Genomic DNA, 23470 nt, shown 5'->3' with positions numbered 1-23470 from the left:
TTTTGAGTAAACAAAAAATGAAAAGATTGATTATTGTTTATTTGGATATTGAATACAATTTTGTATTTTTTAAATGATTATTAATAATGGTAGGCAGGTATTGTTGTTTGATGATGATTGTTTTAAAGATGATGATTATTATTATTATCCTTTAATTCGAATTTTAATTTATATTATTTGTTTTGCTTTTTGTTTTGTTTTTGTTTTTGTAAAGTTTGTTTTTAATTTATCTACTTGGAGATCTTCTTCTTCTATGATCTCCACCTCTTTGTGGTGATGAATAACGTCTACAATAAAAATAAATAATAATTAATAAATAAATAAATAAATAATATTCTGTTTGATATCATACCTTGCACCTCTTGGAGGTGAATATGGTCTTCTATTTCTACCTCCACCTCTATTATAATTATCCATTTTTCCACCACCTCCTCTACCTCCTCTATAATTATTATTACTAAAATGTTTCAAGAATCTAACACCTACGACGGTGCCATCAATTTCTCCACCGTCTAAATACTTTTTAGCACGATTTCTTTCGTCTTTGATGAAAAATGTTACATAGGCAATGCCAGTGGGTTGGTTGCTCTTTCGATCGTACATAATTTCCACGTCTTTGACCTTTCCAAATGTTGAAAATATCTCTATTAGATTCTCCTTTGAAACGTTGGGTGTCAATCGATCGACTCTTAAAGGTGATAAACTAAACTCTCTTGATCGAGATCTTGATTTATCCATCGCTTGCCCATTACTATTTTCTCCATTTCTTGCTCCTGATGGTGATGGTGATCGATTTCTAATTGGTGAACGTCCACGTGACATTGGTGAAGGTGATCTACCACCTCTTGGAGGTCCACGAATAGGTGATCTACGCATTGGTGATGGTGATCTAGCTCCTCCTCCTCCTCCTCTTCCACCTCTTGGAGGTGATCCTCCACCTCTTCTATATCCACCTCTAGGTGATGGAGATCTACCTCCTCCACCTCCATTTCCACCTCTATATCCACCTCCTCTTGGTGATGGAGATCTACCTCTACCACCTCCATTTCCACCTCTTGGAGGGGATCTACCTCTACCACCACCTCCATTTCCACCTCTTGGTGGAGATCCACCTCTGAATCCTCTATATCCACGCATTGGTGAAGGTGATCTATTTCCTCTACCACGAACTGGCGATCTTCTCATTGGTGATGGTGATCTACCTCTTCCACCTCTTCGCATTGGTGATGGTGATCTACCTCTACCACCTCTTCCACCACCTCCTCCTCCTCCTCGTGACATGGGAGATGGTGATCTATTTCGTCGCTTGTATAATGGACTTCTACTTCTGCTGTTGCTTCTTGGTCTGTTGCCACCACGTCCAAGTGGTGATGGAGAAGGTGATCTATTACGTCGGGGACTTGGAGTGCGACTTGGTGATCTACCTCCTCCACGGGGACTTCTGCTTCGACTAGGTGATCTACCACTAGCAGCAGTGTCTCCCCTTCCTCTACTTAAACTTCTATTTGGTGATTCATCTCTCTTGTTATTATTATTATTGTTGTTGTTTGGTGGGCTATTTGAACCTTCCCTCATTGGTGTGTTTTCTTCATCTTTTATAGTATCTCCCATCTTCTCATTGTCATCAATCAACGATAATAATGATCCAATATACTAATACTACTACTACTGCTACTGCTGCTCGTTAACGATAAACAAATAAATAAATAAATAAACAAAGAAAAGAAAAGAAATGAAATTAAATTAAAGTTGCGTGTCGACAACAAAAGATGGAGTATGTTCACACTCTGCAATATTTACTTGATTTTTTTTATTTTTTTCATTCTACATTATAGACATCAATTAGACAAGTTTAACATCGAACTTAATATTAATATCAAACTTGGCAATTTGATAAAGTATTGAATAATGTCACATCATCCTCAGTGTTACATTCAAAGAAGATGATCGATCCCAACACACAGGAAGATGTTTCAAAGACTATACAACAAGAAGAGTTACACGTCAATATTGGGTCCTCAAGTATAGACTTGTATACAAATAATATCAAAAATAGGTCACCTTTATCTATTTCTTTTGGTTGTAATTCTCATCATCAATACTGTAGATAGATCCAAAATTACAAAGTTGCTTTGGCCAATCCGACTGCAAACTAGTCTAACTCTGGTAAGTAAATTAATTTTTTCTTATTTTTTTAGATGTTGGACAACAATAATGTCCATTATTAATAAAGTTAACCTTTAGATCAAATGGATTTTATCAATATTAATATTTTGTAAATATTACTTATTTAATAGTACAAAGACCAATTTTTTGTTTTTTTTTTTTCGTTTTTTTTTGTTGTTTCGCTTGTTGATCACCCTTGCAGATTTCATTACTTATTACTTTGGTTTATAGTTTTGATCATTTTAGTTGTTAAATAGTTTAACAAAGAGTCACTTCAACAAGATGATGAATAGATCGATTAGCTCATGTGTCAACATGGCACGTAGCAGTATGAAAAATAGCATAAATAGTAGCAGCAGTAGGATTGCATCTTTATCCTCTTCTTCATTGTATAATAAGTTTTCTGTATCATCTTCTTCTTCTTCTTCTTCTTCCTCCACCACCACTTCAACACCCAACATATATACTGCATCATCATCTGCATTTTTGAACAACTCATCTTCGACATCTATGCCATCCATTTCAACTGCCTCTTCAACCTCATGCCAATCATCGCCATCCTCTGGTGTACCAACCATCACTAGCAAGATTAATATAAGTTCGGCAATGTTTAAACTCAGTAGTTTCGCTATCATTTCTGATGGTAAGATAAGAGTTATAATCAAGATTGAAAAGACAAGTAACTAATACATTCTTCTTCCACTCATATCCATATATAAATAATACATTTTCAAATGTATCGATCAATCAATCAATCAATCATTCCACCACTCTTGTAGACGACGATGGTATGTGATTTTCTTTTAATCTATCTTTTAATTATTTATCAAGTATATATCATTCATTATTATTATTTCCCATACTCTTTCTTTCTTTATATCTGCCGGTCGATCGATATCTCCTTTCTACCTTTCTACCTTTTTCCTATTTTCTATCCCCTTTTCTCGATTGGAATGTGATCATATTGATTGATTGATAAATTTATTCATTCTACCTACTACACCTACCAAATCATCATAGGATCCTGATTAAAAAAAAAAAACCACAAAGAACCTATCCCATCTATCTATCCTTTACTATATCCCACCGCTCTATCCATCCAATTGGAATATATATAGATACAGTTCATTAATACCACAATATAATATATTACCATTTTCCAGGATCATGATTACCAAACCAACCAAACCAACCAACAAAATACTAAAACCAAAAAACAAAAGATTCCCAGGGATCCACCACGCAACAAGAACAACGACCCACCCCCTCTTTACACTCACCAAAGTGTCGACTCTACAATATATAATAAAACTTACCTCATAAAGTTATGAGGAAATCAATCTTTTTTAAACAACAATACCAACCTAATCTAATTGGAATATCCCATCCAGAGTTGAGGACATCAAAAAAAATGTTTGTCAGAGATGCCGAAAAAGTGAGTTTCTTCAAAGGACAGAGATTTTTTGCGTCAGGACAGAGCTCTGAGGAATCACACTTTTCGTTTGAATGTTCCTGGTGGAACTTATTTATTAAAGAAAAATTTATCTTCATTTTAGTGAATAGAGAATATATATATATATTCTTCATAGCAATGTTTTCTCACATTGTTTTTTTTTTTTATATAAATATATCTTAAGACAACACTGTGTCTCTCTCTCTGTTCCTTAGAATCAAAAGGATAGAATATCAATAGATTGTTTTAAAAACATTTTTTTTATTTTTATTTTTTCAAAACACACAGTTTTTTGCTTAAAATCTTCTTCTTTGCAAAGTAGTTGGACAATTAGTTAGTTAGTTAGTTTAGTTATTCCTCTTTTCTCTTTAGACAGGGTTTTATATTGTTGTAGATTTAAAAGTTTTTTTGTATTATCAAATAGAAGAAGAAGAAGAGTGTTATTATTATTATATACACTCATTCATTCAATATTATATATTTTAATCAGTAATAATAATAATAATAATAATATAGTAGTATCTGTATTGGAGTGTTAGTAGTAGTAGTAGTAGTATCTTACATACCACACGTACACACAGATAGAACAACAACAACAACAGTAGTAGTATAGTTATGTTAACTGACGACGACGAATACAGCAACAAAAACAACGCTAGTAGTCAGAAACTCGGATCCCTCTTTAAAGATTCAAACCAATTAGCAGGAAATCAATCATTGACATATAGCAATAACAAACAAATGTCCTCATCAACCAAACAAGACATTATCTTGGGTGCTCCCATTCATTTATATAAATAGTAAGTTGAAAATATATTAATATAATAAATGAAGATCTATGAATATTCAAAGATCTATCAGCGTCTCTTAAACCACAAAGAAAAGAGATAGAGAAAGAGAAAAAAAAAAAAAGAAGATATTTTCAAAATGTTTTACTCTTTACTTACTTTTATTTTCTTTTATAATTAGCGACCAACCAGCAGACAAGTATGTCACGGTTGGTAGTTTTTCAGCAGCCCTTGTTACATACCGTCCAAATGGAAAGTTCCAATTACTTATCTATGACGCCACCAGAAATTCAATTGTAACTGCCACTGTTACATCGACTTTTAACTATTCTGTAAGATAGATAGATAGATAGATTCAATCATTGATTTGGAGAAGATGGAAATAATGAATGATGGTTATTGACTCTCTATATTATTATTATTATTATTTTGTTTCTTTTAGGTCAATGAATTATATGGTAATTTCACAGACCAAGGCACCAACTGGTCAATGTCATTCAATAGCAAAGAGGAATCTATCAAGTTTGCTACACATATTGCTATTGCCAAGTGTGCTGCAGGCAACTATCAATCGGTCGTTGCTCTAGACTTGGCCGCTGCTGGCAAGGGCAAGGGAGTTGGAAACGGCGACCGTGTCTCTATTAAATATACCGGTTGGTTAGACTCGAACCAACGTGTTGGATCCATGTTTGACACCAACACTACATCAGATGCTGCCTTTCGTTTTGTCCTAGGTGAAGGTAAAGTCATCAAAGGTTGGGACGTTGGTGTCCAGAATATGAAAAAGGGTGTCAAGCGTGTCATTGTAGTGCCATCTGAATTGGCCTATGGCAAGACTCAACACTCTTCCATTCCACCAAACTCTAACCTCATCTTTGAGGTTGAGGTTATCGGTGTCAAAAAGGCCGATGCTCCCGCTGGTGCTGCCCAACCATCTGCCACCACCGCCTCGCAACTTCCATCATTGTCTGGCTCGTCTGGCATCCCACCATCTCAAAACCTTCCAAATACTCTGTTTGAAGGTTCTCCATCACCTGTCAAGGACGACAAGGCTGCCGTCATCCAACGTATGGCCAAGTTGGGTAGAGCTACTGGTCTAACTTCACCTTCTCCATCTGATTCTGAATCTTATTCTGATAATAATAGCAAGAGCAGCAATAGTAATCAGAATAACAATCAAAACAACAACAACAACAACAACAACAATAACAACAATCAAAATAATAACCAAAACAACAACAATCAAAACAATAACCAAAATAATAACAATAACAATAACCAAAACAATAACAACAATAACAACAACAATGGTTATAACAACAATAACAATGGTAACAACAATAATAACAATGGTTTCAACAATAACAACAATGGTAATAATAATGGATTTAACAACAACAATAACAATAATGGTTTCAATAATAATGGTCAATTCAATAATAATAATGGTAACTTTAATAATGGTCAATTTAATAATAATACACCATTTAATGCCAATTATGGTAATAATGGATTTAATAATCAATTTGGTGGAGTTCAACAACAACCACCATTTAATCAATTTGGATCACCATACTCGCCAACTCCAGCTGCTGCTTTTGGTTTGAGTCCACAAACTACCAACATGTTGGCACTTCAAGGTGCATACAACCCAGGTGCTATTGTTCCAATGGCTGCATCACCACCAATCATTGTTCAACAACCAGCTCCACCCCCAGCCCCTGCTCCAGTCGTAGCTCCAGCTCCAGCTCCAGTTGCAGCTCCAGCCGGTCCATCAACCGCAGAGACTGTTCAATTATTAGTAGAGGAACGTCAATTCAAAAAGGAAATCAAATCAAGCTTGGTCACTTTTAACACCAAGTTGGACGAAGTTTCAAACAAGTTTGAAGCTCTCAAGACCCCAATCATTCAAGGTGATATTCCAATTAGCGGTGTCATGTTGGTACAAACATTACACAAGATTGTCGATGACAATGAAAAGTTGCTCAAGGACAATGTTGAAAAGGATCAACGTCTCACCACCATGAAAGAGACTATTGCCCAATTGCACAAAAAGAATGAAGTATTCTTAGAGGAAAACACCAAGATGTTGGAGACACGTAACGACGCCTTTTCCGACAATGTCGCACAGGCTCGCAAACAAGTGATCCAATTGCAAAAGGAAAAGTCACAGATTGAGGAAGAGTTGGCCGACAAGCAAATCGCATTGACTCGTGCACTCTCACAAATCAACGCCTCCAAGCGTGAAAGCAACACCATCAACGAAGAGTTGGCCAGTGCTCGTGATGAGATCACCAAGATGATCCAAGACCAAGATACTGCTCGTCAAGCCGAAAAGGAACAGTCTGCCAAGGTACGTGCCCTCAACAAGATGTTGCTCAGCGAACGTGCCTCTAGAAAGACCGATGCCGACAGAATCAGCACCCTCGAGGACGAGCTCAAGGACGCCCAAGACCAACAAGCTCAACAAGAAAAGGCTCAAGAGGAGGCCACCAAGAAGCACAAGATCGACTTGCTCAAGCTCAAGAAGCGTTACGACGACAAGATCGCCGCTCTCAACCTCGAAGTCGCCCAAGCCAAGGAGACTTTGGAAAAGGAACGTCAAGAGATGGGCAACCTCGCCGCCTTGATCGAACAAGCCAAGCAAGACGTAGAGACCAAGTTTAACCTCTTGCTCGCCAAAAAGGACGACGATATCACCGAGATTCGTCTCCAAGTCGACACTGAAAAGCGTCAATCTGCCACCGCCAAGTCATTGCTCGAACGTGATGTCGAACAATTGCAACAACGTGCCGACACTCTTAGCAAGGAGGTCGAGTTGGAAAAGACCAACGTTGTCAAGGCCTATGAACGTGGTTTGGTTGAAAGCAGCAAGGAAACTGGCGCCAAGTTGAAGCAAGTCATTGAAGAAAAGGAGGTCTTAGTCGAACAACTCAAGGAAACCGAACAAGACAAGACCGCTGCTCAAGACAAGGTCAACTCTTCTCAACAACAAATTAAATCTTTGGAAGAACAATTAAAGATTGCAAAGGAAACTGTTGTTGTTGCTCAAGCTGCTCCAGCTGCCACCACCACCACCATTGTCAAACAGGTTGTCAACAATGTAGATATGACCAAGGAAGTCAAGTCTTTGATGCAAGATGTTTTCGTTGGTATTGCTGATGAATTTGAAGAAGAGGAAACTTACTCTACCGATGATATCATGTCAACTTTCAAGGGTGTAATCAAACGTGTTACAATGGAATTCATTCAATCAAAACAAGAAGAAAAGGAAAATGATGATGAAGAAGAAGAAGAAGAAGTTGAAGAAGAAGAAGAGGTCGAAGAAGAAGAGGAAGAAGTTGAAGAAGAAACTGTTGCTGAAACCAAGGTTGAAACTCCAGCTCAAGTTGAAGAACCAGTTGTTGTCAAAAAAGGTTGAACCAGTTGTTGCTGCTTTCGATCCATTATCATCATCAACCAAGGTTGATAATGATGACCAAGATGACGACGATGATGATGACGATGTTGACTTTGATGATGAAGAGTTAAACAAGGAAATCAACGCCGAACTTGAACAATTGGAAAAGGAGGAAGAAGAAGAAAACAAGGTTGAAGAACCAGTTGTCGTTGTTGAAGAGATCAAAAAGGTTGAAGAACCAGTCCAAGAGGAAGAAAAGGTCAAGGAAGAGATTGTTGTTCCAACACCAGTTCAAGAGGAAAAGGAACAAGATGAAGATGAAATCGATTTGGATGGTGATGTAGATTTGGACGATATCAATGTCGATGATGTCGATGTTGACGATTTACTCGAAAGTGACGAAGAAAAGGAAACTGTTGCTGTTCCAGAAATCGAACAAGAACCAACTCCATCAACCAAGGTTGAAGAAGAGGAAGTAAAGGAAGTTGCTGCCGACGAAGAAACCAAATCATTCTCTGTATCTCAAGAAAAGACTGAAACTCAAGATGATAATGTTCCTGAGCCAGAACCAGTCAAGGTTGAACAAGTTGAAGAGGAAGAAGAAGAAAAGGTTGTAGTGCCACCAGTTGGTGAAGATGACCAAGAGGAAGAAGAAGAAGAAGAAGAAAAGGTTGTCGTACCACCAGTTGATGAAGCCAAGGCTGAAGAAGAAGAACAAGTTGAACAAGCCAAGGTTGAACAAGTTGAAGAAGTTGCCAAGGTCGAAGTTGAACAAGTTGAAGAAGTAGCCAAGGTTGAAGAGGAAGAAGAAAAGGTTGTCGTACCACAAGTTGATGAGGTAGAAGTCACCGTCCCAGAAATTGAAGACGATGAAGAAGAAACTCCATCCAACCCACCACCAATTCCAGAAGATGACGAACCAGTTGTCATTGCCACTCCATCATTGGAAGAGACTGCCAATAGCCAAGACAAGTCATCTGATGATTTATCAGACAACTCTTTTGAAAAGATCCCAATCCCAACCCCAGAGGATCAATCCTCTGAAGAGGAGGAAGAGATTGCCCCAGAAGATGCTGACGATTCGTCAGTGTCACTCCCAACCAAGAGTGTCATGTCACGTCAAGTCGATCACATTGAAATCACCCGTTCCTTCCCAGTTGCATCACCAGCACCAAAACCAGAAGAAGAAAAGAAGCCAGCCAAGAAGACCAGCTTCTTTGATTTTGAAGACAACACTGTATTCGCAGCCGATGAGCCATCTGCTTCCACTCCCTCCACCTCCACCCCAAAGAAGGACTTTTTCAGTGACGACGTCTTTGGTACATCATCAACCTCCTCACCTTCCGCCACTACTACCACCGGTGGTGGTTATGACTCTTTGTTTGCCGATAGCTCATTTGGCACCTCTACAACACCAGCCAAAAAGACTTCATTTGACAGTGACTCACTCTTTGGTGATTCATTTGCCGCCAAGCCATCTACTCCATCATCTACCGACAAACCAAAACAAGATTTCATCTCACTTTTCGGATCTGATCCATTGGCATCATCCAACTCTTCAGAACAAGAGGATAAGCCAATCGAATTACCACTTTAAAACATACAATACTATCATACTCATACATACTCATACCTACATACAATATATCCTTTGAAATTAAAAATAAAACTGATTAAAATTAATAATAACATTATCATTCGGATGAATGACTGGAATCATCTTACAATCAATCGATGACATTATACACGTGTTGTAGTGGAGGGGTGGGTGCCCAATCTATTTTATTTAAATAAGGTTGGATGGTGGATTTAATAATGTTTCCAATTTAAATGGTCGTTTCTTCCAACAATAACTGCAGGTAAGATTTACTTTGTTTGTTTGGTTAGTAGTAGCGGTGGTGGTTGCAGAGGTGTTATCATTTGATTTTGTCAAAATATCTTTATGTAATTGTCTTTCTTCATCCTCTAAGAAATAAGTTCCAGAGCATTTTTTTGTACCTTGACAATAGAATTGAGAAATCCAATTATCTATTGAATCTCCTTTATCATTACATCTTTTACATCTGTATATATAAAAAAAAGGATGAGTAAAGTGAGGAATAATAATTATTGTTGTTGAAATATTAACGACGTCGCTAACATACCCGCATTTGAAATAATATGAATAAATTAAATAGTCTTGTCTGGAATCAGTAGTTTGATCCAAATCCAAATAACTTATACACAATTGACTTCCTTTGGGAATGAAATGAAGTGCTTTGAATTCCAACAATGTCGTTCCACGAACATCAACGATATTGGGACAACAAGAGTGATTGAAATAACTAGCGATAGGTGTGACCGACACTCCCAAGCATTTATCCTTTTTTGACCATATACCAAATTGATTACATCTAATCTTACACGTTATTGGTCTAATCATTGATATTATTTCATCAAGTTGTTGTTCATTTAGTTTGGGTTGTTGTAGTTGTACTTGACTTTCCTCTTGTTGTTGTTGTCTTTTTTTCTTGTTGGTGTGATCTTGTGGTTGATGTACATCTTTGATTAAAAGGGTTACATATCGTTCAATCAAATTGATCAATTTGCATGCTGCCTTATTGTTTGATTCTGTGATCTTGTTTTCGACGAGACTGAGTACGTCTTGAAGTGTACTGTCTGCAAAGTTGAGTGTCATGCCTTGTATAGTTGGCATTTCAGCCTTTAGTTCACCGACACCCAAATACTTGATCGCTATAAATCTCGATAGAATAGCAACCAACATTCTAATTTCAGTCCAATCATCATCATCGAATTTATATGCAAGAGGTGGTTGAGAAGAAGAAGTAGATGATGAAGTAGATGATGAAGACTGCGAAGTGGCAGAAGTTGTTGCAGTTGATTGTTGATTCAAATAATCCTTGTTAAAGTTTTTAAAGTATTTGCATTCATAGTGTTTGTGTATATCACGATTCGAGAGGTAACAATACGTGTCACACCAATAGACTTGTCGACATCCACTACATCGTTCCACCAGAGTCGACGGACTATACTGAAGACAATGATTGCAAACGTTCTTTTTAACATTGTCGCTTGCGATTGACACGTACGATCGAGCCAACAAGATCGTTTCACCAGCCTCTAGATCTCTACTTGCCACTACATATCGTCCTTCATTTTCTGTATATTTGATTTCAATTGGACTTCCTTTAAGATTTAAACTAGGTATTTCCATTTTGGTACCACCCTAATACAGATAAAGTACTCCTCCTTCAACACTCTGTTTTCTGAACGAAGGTCTTGTGCACCTCGTCGTCATTCAAGCGAAAAAAAAATATTTCTATTATTTCCCAAATATGGTGGACAAAGTAGAGATCCATTTATTTTAAATTGTGTGAATGTTTATTTAATATTAACCTAAAAAACAATGAAGTTCTATAAAGTAGTGATATTGTGTATATATTTATAATTGTTTATATTTTATTCTCTCGAAGTGATGGAATGATTTTATGAGGTGGACTAATACTACTACTATTATTACTAGCACTGTTCTTCTTTTGTGCACAACAACCACTCAAGTTGGTCGATGAGAAAAAAGAAGAAGAAGGAGAATCAGGACAACTCAAAAATGTAATGATCGGTTTGATATGATCCATTTTTAAGAGTGGAGATACACCAGTACCTTTGAGTGTTTGGAATTCGATAGTGTGTGCCATTCTTAGTTTCATAGCCTCATAGTCTTGTTGTGAATATGATTTTGAACTTTCTCCTCTTAAAACCAACATCTTACAATCTGATGATATAGCTTTGTTAAATAAATCCCATGAACTAAATTCTTTTCCCTATATTTATAATTTGATTGATTGATTGGTGTAAATATAAAATGAAAAAACTATTACTAATAAATTAAATATACAATATTTACCATATCAAGATGAAGAAGTCTTGGATCCAAATCAATTGTATATTGACCAGTAGGAGTTTTAATGATATTAGTTTCATAGAAACGGTTCCATTCGGTAGAAGAGAGATCACCAAAATAATAATTGTGTGAATGAATCATTCGATAGACTCTACATGCATCTTCGTAGGATTGATGTGGTCCAAAGATGGCTTGGAACGACGAGATGAGGTTACAGGCGGTTTGACGTGAAATTTGGGAGCCACCTCCATTGCTAATGATCGATCGGATACGACGGTTGTTTTGTGACACCATGTAAAGAGGTACATTAACACTGACAGAAGTGGCCAATACATCGACATAGGCAACACATCTAGACTCTTCTGAAATGATTGACTCGATCACATGAGCATAGGTCTTCCAGGAATAGTGACTGGTCGATTCGAATCGATCGCTACCCTTTCGACCTGGAAGATCGGGACATATGATGACACGGTACGGGTCGTTTTTCAACAATTCCTGTGCAATCGTGTCAAACTCTGATGCATTTCCCAAATAACCATGAATACAATAAATATGTTGAAGAGGTTTTGGAGAGGATGCAATGACAGAGGATGGGGATAAAGGGTCGAGAGTTATATTGGTTGATGATGGTGGTACAATAGTCGTTGAACTGAGAATAGGTGACATGGGTGATAGTTGATTAAGAGTACCATTGGAATTGACACGAGAAAGTGTTTCTTGTTGAACAATGGTCTGGTGATGATTAAAGTGATGTCTGTCTTGCGATGGTGACGATTGTTGAGACATTTGACTATAAATCTTATTCGAATCTTTTTTGTCACCCTTGGAGTACTCGGCGGATGTGTATGTATATTTCTTGTTGTGGTTGTTGAGGATTGGTGAATTGGTGAATTGTTGGATGTTGAGATATTTTTGGTGGTGATGTTGTGGCTTTGGCTTTTGCTGACCATTATAAATCGAGTCTATATACCATTTCTTGTAGTTGACTTTGTGAGTTGGACAAATATCGGTCGGTCCATCCTTTAATGATTCGATACAAATTGAAATACTATCGCAAGTAATCATATTGTATTTGGGTATTAATATTATTATTATTATTATTAAAAGTTTTTTTTTAAACTAACAGTTAATTCTTGTGTTTATATATTATATATATATGTGAGGATAGGATGGATTAAATTAAATAAATAAATAAATAATAATAAACAAAAATAATATTATATTTGTTTCGTAAAATGAAAAAGAAGAAAATATCTATATAACTTTTTTAGTTTTATATAGTTGTGTTGTGTGAATAATAATATTAGAGAGAGAGAATAAAAAGAAAGAAGATATATAAATATATGAATGAATGAATAAATAAAAAAGGTGAATGAATGATATAATAATAAATGATGAATGGTGGTTGCGGATTGGCAGGAAAAGAAGAAGGGATGAATAAAAAGATTACTCAAAAGTAAATCTTTAAAATGATAAATAACCGTCGTAATAAAAAATAAATATCCTAGTTTGTTGTATCTTTGTTTGCGATGCAACTGCCAGACGACTGTCCTCCTTTTCACAAATAAAAATGCAGTGTTTTCCAAACCAAAAATGGGAAAAGCTCAAAAAAGGAAAAGACCAATCTCGGTTTTGATTTGCGACAAGAATACTTGGCGGTGTATGGTTTTTGGTGTCTTGTCGCGTTGTTATTGTTGTTGTTGTTGCAAGAGTACTCTGAAAGTGTTGCCAAATTCAAACAACTATAATCTACACGTTCTTGTAATTCTTTTCTTTCCTCTCTTTCTGTATCCTCTCTCTTTTTGCTCTTGTTGTATTTGAGAATTCTAAATATTATTTAAATATGACAGTGATGGATGATTTATAGAATTAATAATGCATTCATATATAAATATAGGTAATTGTATTCTGGTTGTTGTTGTTGTTGTTGTCGTTAAGATAAGTTGAGGTATGAATATGAATCCATCAACACATTGCTTGAATCAATTAATACCAAAAAAAGCAATTCAACACATGTTCAAGCATTTCCAATTGGGTAGGGTGTGTGAGATTGCGTGATTGTATCAACAGTATTTTTAGATGTATGAATGACTGTTATGCAATATTGCTTGCATTGTGTATGGTGGGTAGGTAGTAATACAACAATATCTTAGTAGAGATATATAACGAATACTAATAATAACCTTTATATGTACATATAGGAGAGATGCAGTGATATATATGTGTGAAAACAAATAAACTACACACACACACATACCCCCTACAATCATCCTGGGTAACCACACCAACCAACCAACCATCCATCCATCCATCCATCCATCCATCCATATTATAGAATATCTTGTTGTTGTGATTGCATAGTAGTACTATAGTATTGATATTAACTTGTAGTTGCAGTACTACCACCCCCATTAATAATCTACAATTTGAAAGTGGTGCTGTCGTATCATTCTACAATCACTAATTATCAACTAGTTGTGACCAGGTATCATTATTCCATTATCTGTCTCTGATAATGATGCTGTTGCTTTCTCTCTCTCTTTGATTTAATTCGAAAAAAAAATATGAGGCGATGAAAAGAGTACGAACAGGTTCATTCTTTTATCACCCCTCACTACTGGAGAGGGTGTATGCGATAGTACTAGTGTGTGTGTGGACTGCGATTGTTTAAAACTGATTGTGTCTCATCATCATTTCATTGTTCAACATGTGGGAATGATGAACGGAGGGTAGTAAGGCCCTATCCATGCTTATTTAATTTGCAATATCTAAATTTTATTATATATTGTCATCATTGATTCAGATGAGATGATGTAACCATCAACAACAACAACAACAACAACAATATTATAAACATCCATCATTATCAACAATCAATTATAATTATCTTTTTTTTTTTTTTTTATTCATGGCAATCAACAGTTGTTGTCTGCTTTTAGTAATAGTATCTGTCATTTGGTCGACTAATTCATTGTGTGCATCATATAATATTGACCCAATCGAATATGAAGAGAGTCCAACGTCCCATTGGACAATGAACGGAATTGCCTATGTTGGAGGTAAGTTGTGCAACAATATCCCCCTCACTCATATGACTGCTCACAATGCCATCGATACCATTGTCTTTACTGGTGCCAACTGGATCCAACTTGTTGTCACTCAATACCAAAAAAATATAAAGTATGTTGAGAGAGACAAAGAGAGAGAGAGAGAGAGAGAGAGAGAGAGTGAGAGTATTATAACCACAATATAGACTGATTATATTGTTAATTATATGATATTTATCTATATTTTGTTTCAAGTTCAACATTCATTTACCCAACCAATGATACAGATACTGATGACGAGTTTATATCAGCTATTTCATATGCTGGTATGAGAGATTTGGGTATTATGATATCACCACGACTCGAATTGGAAGATGACCCTGGAAGAACACCCGAAGAAATCGGTACATTTTTCAGAGAGGCTGATTGGGTCGACTGGTTTGGTAACTATAGTCAAATGGTATTTCACTATGCTTCAATGTTGGGTGATGTACCAATACTCGTATCTCTTGGAAGTGGATTAGAGGCAACATCGTGGCGAGATGCTGAATGGAGGAATTTGACAAAAAAGGCAAGGGATAAATACCCAAGATGGTCATTGACATACTCTGCCAATTCGTGTGGAGAAGAATCTAATATTACATGGTGGGATGCAGTCGATTTTATTGGTGTCAATGCACACTATAATATACCGAGATATGGACATGATTCTTATAGGGATTATAAATTCGTAGACAACCAGATAAAATTTTGGAATAATATAGTTTATGTGGGACGATCGTTTGAACCTGGATGTTATATGACCAAAAGTCTATTTGATCTAAAAAATAAATACAATAAACCTATATTGTTCACAGAGATTGGATTCTGTTCTGGTTTACAACAAGGTAGGAAATGTCTAAATCAATCGATCGATCTTCAGTTCCAAGATGCTTCATTCAAAGCATTTTTTAGAGTATTCCTTCTACAAGATTGGTTCTATGGTGCATTCATTTGGCATTGGGTACCAGGTAAATTTAAATTAATCAATTCATTATCATTCATCAAACCAACCAACAAACAACAAACCAACCAACAAACATATCCTAACCAACTCTATTAATACTTATTTATTGTTAGATCCAAATATTGGTGGACCAGAAGATTGGAACTATACACCTCGTAGAAAACCAGCAGAAAACGTTGTTAAATATCATTATGGTGGATTTGGATTTGCAACTGAATTTACGCATGGTCATATATTACATTGTAATACAAGTTCTTTAATTTAACTCTTTAACTGAAATAAATAATAATAAATAAATAAATAGATAAATAAATAGATTTATATATTGATATTAATCATTTTAATAATTATATTATTTAGAGTTTGATTATTATTATTTGTGTTAGTGGTTGAGATTGCATCCATCAAACCCAAGTCAACTTTAGTGAAAAAAAAAGATATTTTAAAAGTTGAACCACTTTGCTTTGTTTCATTCATTCTAGTTCTTGTGTTTTGACGTCATCTTCGTTGTTTGTTGTATTATTATCTCATTTTATATAGTATATATTATAACAACAAGTATCATCACTATTATACAAAGTATCAAGACACAATCACAACAGACAGACAGAATATAAATCGAGGAGCAACTACATGTGTTGGTTTGTTTAAAGAAGAAGAAGAAGAACTATAAGAATGGCAACTACTTCACCATCAAAACAACAACAACCACAACAACAACAAAATAAGAGTAACAACAATGCTCCCCTATCACAGTTCTCTGATAATGATGATTTCTTATCTTCACTCAATACTTTTGTTAAAAAGAATGGTAATTAAACTATAACCCCCTTTGATTGATTGATTGGTTCATATCATTAACACACATATATATATGTACTTCTACTACTTCTACATATATATATATATATATATTTAGAAAAAGGATTAAAGGATGGAACAGAAACATTGTTTCTTAATCCAGCATGTTTGGAATCATTGAGTATGTTTATCAGTGGAAAAAGAGTATCGTTTAGAGTATCAAAGAGTGATTTATTGGATTTATCATACTTGTTGTCTTTGGTTGTTCATTTAAAAGTATGTTTATTAAATAGAAGAGATAAACTACACTAAACTAAACTAATCATTGTCATTATATTTCATCATAGATTGATTCAAATAGACCAGAGGTATTGGAAAAGTATAAAGAAATGAATTTAGCTATATTTAAATGTTTAAGAGTTTTGGAAGTTTGTATTATTACCCAACAACAACAAGAAGAAGAAGAAGAAGAAAGAAGCTTCTTTCAAATGAATTATGAACTTACTCGATTCATTTCAATTACTATTATTCTCTCACTATCTATCAAAGTTAACATATGTAAAACCAGCATTAATTATTAATTTATTGGATATTTCAAAGACACTGACAAAGATTATTGTTCACGAATCATTATATTCATTGGATGAAATGGTGATTGTTGAAGATGAGGAAAAGTTACCAGGCTTTGCAGAAATGTCAAGAAAAAACTATGATCTTTCCGATGCGACAGAAATCCAGAATCGTAGGTTTCAAGAAATCTACCAACGTAATGGTATTTGGTCTTTACTTAAAGTATTGGATTGTTCATTTAATTATATTCCAAAAATTGATACTTCTGCTGTATGTAGATAAAAAAAAAAAAAAAAAACAAACTCTCTTCCCTCACAACTCATACTTACTTTGATTCTTTTTTTTTTACTCCTATTATTAGTTTTCTCTTAGTAATTTGGAAAAATTAAACTTGGAAGGTAATTTAATTTCAAAGATTGAGAATTTACAAGAATGTATTTCACTACGAATGCTTAATCTTTCATTCAACCGTATTTCAACAACTGAAACAATCTTTGAAACTTTGGGTTGTGTAAGCCATCTCTCTTTGAATGGCAATCTTTTGACAACTGTTGATGGATTAAACAAGTTGTATGGTTTGGAGTATCTCGATGTTGGACGTAACAAAATCCAAGAAGTCGAGGAAATATTCAAACTTCGTACTCTACCTCATATTAAATGTTTGATTGTCGAGGGTAATCCATTATGTGAAATTAAATTATATAGAGGTTTAATTCTTTGTTCATTTTTTGAAGAGGTAAGAAATATATATAAATATTCTAAAACCAGGTATACTATATACTAATACTTTTTAATTATTTATTATTTTTAGCATGTAGCAAGAATAGAAACAATTGAATTTTATTTGGATAATATTGATATTACAATGGCAGATGTTGAATTTGTTAGAAAGTATAGTGGCGCAAAACATGCATCGATGAGTTCATTTGGAGTGTCATCTTCACCAAGTAGAAGATCGACCAAGATCAAACCAATGAGCAAAGACGATTCTTCGCCATCACTTTTGATTGCTCCTACTGCCCGTATCACCAAGCAGTCGTCTGATGCTACAACACCATCCAAGACAATTGCTGGTGCCAATACTAGTACTAGCAACAACAATGTACACTCGGTTGTTGGTAGCGTCCAAATTCCATTCCAAAGAGTGGTCGATTTCCAACACCCAGATGTCGAAGCATTTGAGGACGAGTTGGATAATAGTGGCTTCCATAAAAAGCCAGAAGACAAGTTTGTCACTGAAAAGGACTTGAAGGAAAAGATTGACAAGTTGAGAGCCGAGGGTGGCAATGCCTGGCTCAAGATTCTAAATGAAATGCAAGAACAACAAAACCAAAAATATGACAAGCCCGCCGTCTTGTCCACAACCAATGAATTTTTAGTGAATCAGTCGTCATCGTCATCGTCCAACACATCGCCAGCACTAGTCACCACCTCACCAGCTGTCGGTAATACTACACCCAAGAAAACAGTGATTGTTAAAAAGAAGCAAATCAAAAAGATTAAAAAGTCGGGTTCTGGATCATCAACACCCAATTCACAAGATGGTATTGTTTCGTCGCCTGCCGTCCCATCGCCACAACAACAAGCATCACCACAACCACATCAACCACCAAAACAATCGCTCCTCTCTCAATCGCCATCGACCAACAGCACTACCCCACCCATCAACACTGTAACACCAACCTCCTCATCACCAGCCACCACTCCAACCGTCTCTAAAGAGGAAAAGGAAGAATTGGAAGCATTGTCATCAACCTCTAGAACTACAACCAACTCTCGGCCAAAATCTACCATGTACACCAATAGCACAGTCTCTAATCATTTTTCATCACAATCTTCCAACAACACCTCGACTACTACCAGTGCACCAGTTGGAGGTGAAGACACCACCCCATCAAAGTTTAGACCAAAGACTACTCACTTTTCAAATACCACTGTTCACAATTCATTCAAACAACAATTGTCTGAACAAAAACAAGATACAATGGCACCCAGAAAGGGAACTTTAAAAGAGAGTTTGAGTTTGGCCGCACAATCCAATGTCAAGTTGTTATGTGAACCATTCTTTGTTGTAAAATATTCTTCCAATCAAGATTTATTATTGGAAATTAAATCAGATGTCATCAGTGAAACTCATCCAACCACTGGTAATTCATTACACAGTCATTTAATTACTTCTGTAGTATTTATTAGAAAGTTTACAAGTATGTAAAAAATAGATAGCTTAAAAAAAAAAGAATATTATTATGAACTAATATTTTTATTTATATTTATATTTATTAGGAGCACCAAGTGAATTGGTAGAAATTACTTTTGGAAAAGAATTTAAAGATGGAGTACCAGTTGAATTTACCAAAGAGGTTTATATTATGGAAAATTTAGAACAAGCAGATTTATTATTATCAGTATTGAGACCATTACTCAAGGAATACACAATGAGTTGTATGGATTGTACTGAACGATACACCTGTCGCCAAGAATTTGAATTTACTCAATGTGTCAAATGTCATTCAAGATTCCTCTTTTTCGTTCCACAATCAACCATTGTATCTTCAACTCCTGTCGAAGTATCTACTCCAACTATTGGTAGTTTATCTTCAACTCCAACTTTTATTTCATCTGATATGTATGTAAACAAACAAAAGTAACAAAAAAAGAAACAAGTAGATAGAGAATTTACCAACTTTTTTCTATTTTCTATTAGGTCAAGAGAATCAGATGATGATTTTAATTTTAGAATGGTAAATGATCAAAATCTTCAATTATACTTTAGAATGAATTTGTTACAAGGTGGAAGTAAGGAAACCTATATCTATATGATGCAAAGCAACTACATTAGATACAATACTCAAGAAGAGGAAAGATCAATCTATATTCTTCTCACTTCGATGCGAGTCTATTTATTGAAGAGATCATCAACCATTGGAAGCAAATTATCGAGCAGTCTCAGTGCCAGTAGCATTGACCCAGGATTTACATTGGTAGAATCATACTCTATCAAGGAAATTCGTCGTGTCAGTGTTGGATTATTGTACCAATTCTTTAGATTCGAATTGGAAGATGTCTGCTATGTCTTTTTAAAGAGATCACATGACGCTGTACATAAATTCCTTGACCTATTCTTTGAAGCTGCCAAGAAGGAATCTATTCCTTTGGAACCATACTTCAAATCCATGGATACTCTAAATAATATTAATCAATTACTTCGTGAAAAGAAAGAAGATTTTGAATTATATATTATGCTTCATCAAAAAGTTTCATCAAAGAGTTTGTATCAAAAAAATGAAACAAAGAAAGAAAAAAAATGAAACAAAGACCTAATACTTTTTATTTTATTTTTATTTTTTAGACTTACCTCGTAGTTTAATTATTACAAAGGAAAAGATTTATCTTTGTCAAGAAAACTTTGTTCAATATCCATTGTTAAATAATTACCTCAAGACCTCTTCACCACAATTCACAGTTGTCAAGAGTTACAAAACAACAGACGTATCAAGTATTAATATTAACCGTTCTAAATCATTGGAATTGACCATCATATTTGATGTAGAAGGTGAATCCAAGCAACAATGGCAATTGACCACCTCGCACGTAACCGAAAATAGAAAGGTTGTCTCCACAATCAAGAGACTTTGGAAAAAGAGATTCCATTTGGACTTGAAAGTAATCGAACAATAATTAACTTAAATAAATAAAAATATTTATCCTATATATTATATATTTTCCGTTTGTTTTATTATATTATTATTATTATTAATATTCTTGTTGTTTGGATTTGATTAGATATTATTATTATATATATAATTAAATATAAATAATAATTAAAAATGAAAGGAACCAAATGGCATAAGTAGTCAAGATTAAAGCCATGCCTTTGAAAACTATACGTTTTTTTAAAAGAGTGATTTGTTCCTCTTCAAATAGTTCGGTGTTGTTGATAGAGTTTGACAAAATATGGATATCTTGGATTCGGAAAAGATTGTTTCGATTGTTACAACGATGGGTGTCACGCTGGCTGTTGTTTTGGTGGGACTGGTGGTTGTTTGGATTGTTGATGGGTAGCCCGCTATTGTCAGTGAGACACTTGTTGCAAGTGTTAAAGTGGATAATATTGATCTTGTGGTTGGGTCGCGTCTGACGCATGACACGTTGGTAGTAGAGATCGATAGAGTGGTCGGCTGCAAACATGAGACGGAAGTTGTACAGCTTAAAGAGATGGTCTAGTAGAGACCGGTATCGGTTTTGTATGACATGAGAGTCTGTCTCGACATAGTGACCTCTGCGCTCGCAAAAAGTATATGTGTTGGTGGCCAAGAGGCCAACAGAGTAGACACGAGCAATGGCAAGGTCGAGAAGACGGATTAAAAGGTAGGGAAGTGGCAATTTGACAGCTATGACATAGAGTAGCCACACCCATCGATCCATATGTAATCGTGGGTACATAAAAGAGTAGACAAGCATAAATGCCACTAAAAAGATATACAAAATATCGAGTACGATCAATGGATGATGTGACATCATTGGAACGGTATCATACTCGTTGACATAGGTTGCAAAGATAGGTGAATCTGACAAATGTTCGATATTGGAAATATGCTTTCTAGTTCCTTCATCCAAATAACTAGCAGCTCCAAAACTAAAACATTTTAATTCCAATCTATTATTTTGTCCAAGAGTAGTGATAGTATTATTATTCTTATGTACATTATTTTCTTCCACTTCCTCTTGTTGTTGTTGTTGTTGTGAATCTATATTATTATTATTTTCATTATTTACATTATTGTTGTGGTTTGTGGTGTTGGTAGTTGTATCGTCGTTATTATTTTCTATATTATTATTATTGCTACTACTGCTGCTATGATCATTGCTACTACTATTGATATTTGATTTTTTGTAGACTAATTCCATGGCACGTAGAGTTGCAGTAGTTGCAGATGTACCACCCATTGAATGACCAGTAAATACAAGTGCCTTGCAATTGGCAAGACGGGCAATTTGGATGAGTTGTGGAATCGAGTCAATGACCCAGGTCAATCTACCAATGGCCATATAATTTAGATGTTTACGTTCTACTGATATCTTTTCTTGAAAACCACATGCTACATCCAATACAACATCTTCAACTGTTACCGATCCCGTAAATGCCACAAACATGGTTTGGAAACGATCAAAAGCAACTATTACTTTTGCTCTCATATTCTTTGGTTTGAATAGATAAAACTTTTTAAATCTATTAATATATTGTTGATTATTATTACTACTATTATTATTATTGGTGCCATTGTTATTCTTTTGTACATCATTTAATAAAAGTCTAATATCATCTCTTGATAAAAGACAAACCAATTCCTTTTCATTGTTGGCATAGGATAGTTTGGAGAGAAATATACTACATAATAATTGATGATCATATTGGTGACTATTTACATATTGTTTGTACACCTGAGCCACCGAATTTTGACTAGCAATGATTTCATCCTTGTGAATCCTTATTTGTTTGTTTAAAGATTCCAACCATGTTATATGTTCTTCTTCTTCTTTGATTTTCTATAAAGAAAAAAAAAAGAAATGGAATAAGAAAGAGATATACAACAAGTTAGATCAATACACCTTAGATGTACACCCCCACACATATCATTCTAAAAAAAAAAAAAAGATAGATAGATTGATTGATTGAGTGATATTACATACCATTATATCCCAATATAAATCTGGATTATCAATAACTATTTCAATTTGTTCTTCTTGTTGGTGTATATTGTTGTTGTTATATATATATTGATTATTATTATTTCTATAATTATTGTTGTAATAATGATTTGTATTATCAATATTGGTGTTTTGATGATAATAATGTGAATGATTACTGTTGTTATTGTTTATATCGGCGTAGTTGTTGTTGTTGCTGTTACTATTATCTAGAGATAAAGATGTGGAAGATGTAGAAGAAAAGTTGTGTATCTCTGTATCACCGAGGCTCTTTTGATTATGATGCTGCTGATGTTGTTGTTCCGCATCAACAACAGCGGCGGCATCGGCCATACGGCTGTGATGTTCAAACATCATTGATCGTGGTGGTGGGTGGTGATGGCTGCCTGCGGACGGATAATAAGTTGATATCTTTGCTTTTGGTTTGACAATAGTATAATGATTCTTCTTTTTTCTTGGTGCACAACCTTTTTTGAGAGTTTATTTTTGTCGTTGGTTGTTGGATGGATTGGGTTTGTCGGTTTTTTCGAGATTCTTTCTTTTAGACTAATTCTTTTTATGTTTCTTTCTCTTTTTCTTCTCATCAATGATATTAGTAACAACAACAATAGACAATAGAGTGTTTC

At 35.0% G+C, this 23470-nt stretch overlaps 8 protein-coding genes across 8 annotated transcripts; 3 read left to right on the top strand and 5 right to left on the bottom strand.

Annotated features, from left to right (window-relative positions):
• Positions 1-226: 226 nt before the first annotated feature.
• DFA_05604 (RNA recognition motif-containing protein RRM) lies at positions 227-1611 on the bottom strand (the record flags this gene model as incomplete). The annotated part of the gene is made up of 2 exons (XM_004361265.1): positions 227-287; positions 353-1611. 2 exons carry the CDS (start codon positions 1609-1611, stop codon positions 227-229), a joined length of 1320 nt encoding a protein of 439 aa, XP_004361322.1.
• A 357-nt stretch (positions 1612-1968) lies between these two features.
• On the top strand, positions 1969-9404 carry DFA_05603 (pectin lyase-like family protein; the record flags this gene model as incomplete). The annotated part of the gene is made up of 7 exons (XM_004361264.1): positions 1969-2022; positions 2413-2845; positions 4233-4419; positions 4589-4739; positions 4850-6288; positions 6337-7777; positions 7824-9404. 7 exons carry the CDS (start codon positions 1969-1971, stop codon positions 9402-9404), a joined length of 5286 nt encoding a protein of 1761 aa, XP_004361321.1.
• A 189-nt stretch (positions 9405-9593) lies between these two features.
• Positions 9594-11021, bottom strand: DFA_05602 (SET domain-containing protein; the record flags this gene model as incomplete). The annotated part of the gene is made up of 2 exons (XM_004361263.1): positions 9594-9870; positions 9952-11021. 2 exons carry the CDS (start codon positions 11019-11021, stop codon positions 9594-9596), a joined length of 1347 nt encoding a protein of 448 aa, XP_004361320.1.
• Positions 11022-11259: 238 nt separating this feature from the next.
• DFA_05601 (uncharacterized protein) lies at positions 11260-12776 on the bottom strand (the record flags this gene model as incomplete). The annotated part of the gene is made up of 2 exons (XM_004361262.1): positions 11260-11628; positions 11712-12776. 2 exons carry the CDS (start codon positions 12774-12776, stop codon positions 11260-11262), a joined length of 1434 nt encoding a protein of 477 aa, XP_004361319.1.
• Positions 12777-13157: 381 nt separating this feature from the next.
• Positions 13158-14039, bottom strand: DFA_05600 (uncharacterized protein; the record flags this gene model as incomplete). Its single annotated transcript, XM_004361261.1, has 3 exons — positions 13158-13173; positions 13364-13537; positions 13969-14039. 3 exons carry the CDS (start codon positions 14037-14039, stop codon positions 13158-13160), a joined length of 261 nt encoding a protein of 86 aa, XP_004361318.1.
• A 580-nt stretch (positions 14040-14619) lies between these two features.
• DFA_05599 (uncharacterized protein) lies at positions 14620-16029 on the top strand (the record flags this gene model as incomplete). The annotated part of the gene is made up of 3 exons (XM_004361260.1): positions 14620-14891; positions 15014-15768; positions 15878-16029. The coding sequence occupies 3 exons, from the start codon at positions 14620-14622 to the stop codon at positions 16027-16029; spliced, it is 1179 nt and encodes a 392-aa protein (XP_004361317.1).
• A 410-nt stretch (positions 16030-16439) lies between these two features.
• Positions 16440-20813, top strand: DFA_05598 (uncharacterized protein; the record flags this gene model as incomplete). Its single annotated transcript, XM_004361259.1, has 9 exons — positions 16440-16575; positions 16684-16841; positions 16913-16993; positions 17115-17405; positions 17497-17871; positions 17947-19339; positions 19419-19761; positions 19840-20402; positions 20485-20813. The coding sequence occupies 9 exons, from the start codon at positions 16440-16442 to the stop codon at positions 20811-20813; spliced, it is 3669 nt and encodes a 1222-aa protein (XP_004361316.1).
• Positions 20814-20939: 126 nt separating this feature from the next.
• On the bottom strand, positions 20940-23198 carry DFA_05597 (uncharacterized protein; the record flags this gene model as incomplete). Its single annotated transcript, XM_004361258.1, has 2 exons — positions 20940-22682; positions 22827-23198. The coding sequence occupies 2 exons, from the start codon at positions 23196-23198 to the stop codon at positions 20940-20942; spliced, it is 2115 nt and encodes a 704-aa protein (XP_004361315.1).
• Between the last annotated feature and the right edge of the window lie 272 nt (positions 23199-23470).

The sequence above is a fragment of the Cavenderia fasciculata genome (assembly GCF_000203815.1).
Source record: "Cavenderia fasciculata unplaced genomic scaffold Scf_Dfasci-G-o-80e12.f1-5, whole genome shotgun sequence".
Classification (NCBI taxonomy): domain Eukaryota; phylum Evosea; class Eumycetozoa; order Acytosteliales; family Cavenderiaceae; genus Cavenderia; species Cavenderia fasciculata.
The sequence above is the reverse complement of the archived record's forward strand: the minus strand, read 5'-3'. Positions and strand labels throughout refer to the sequence as shown.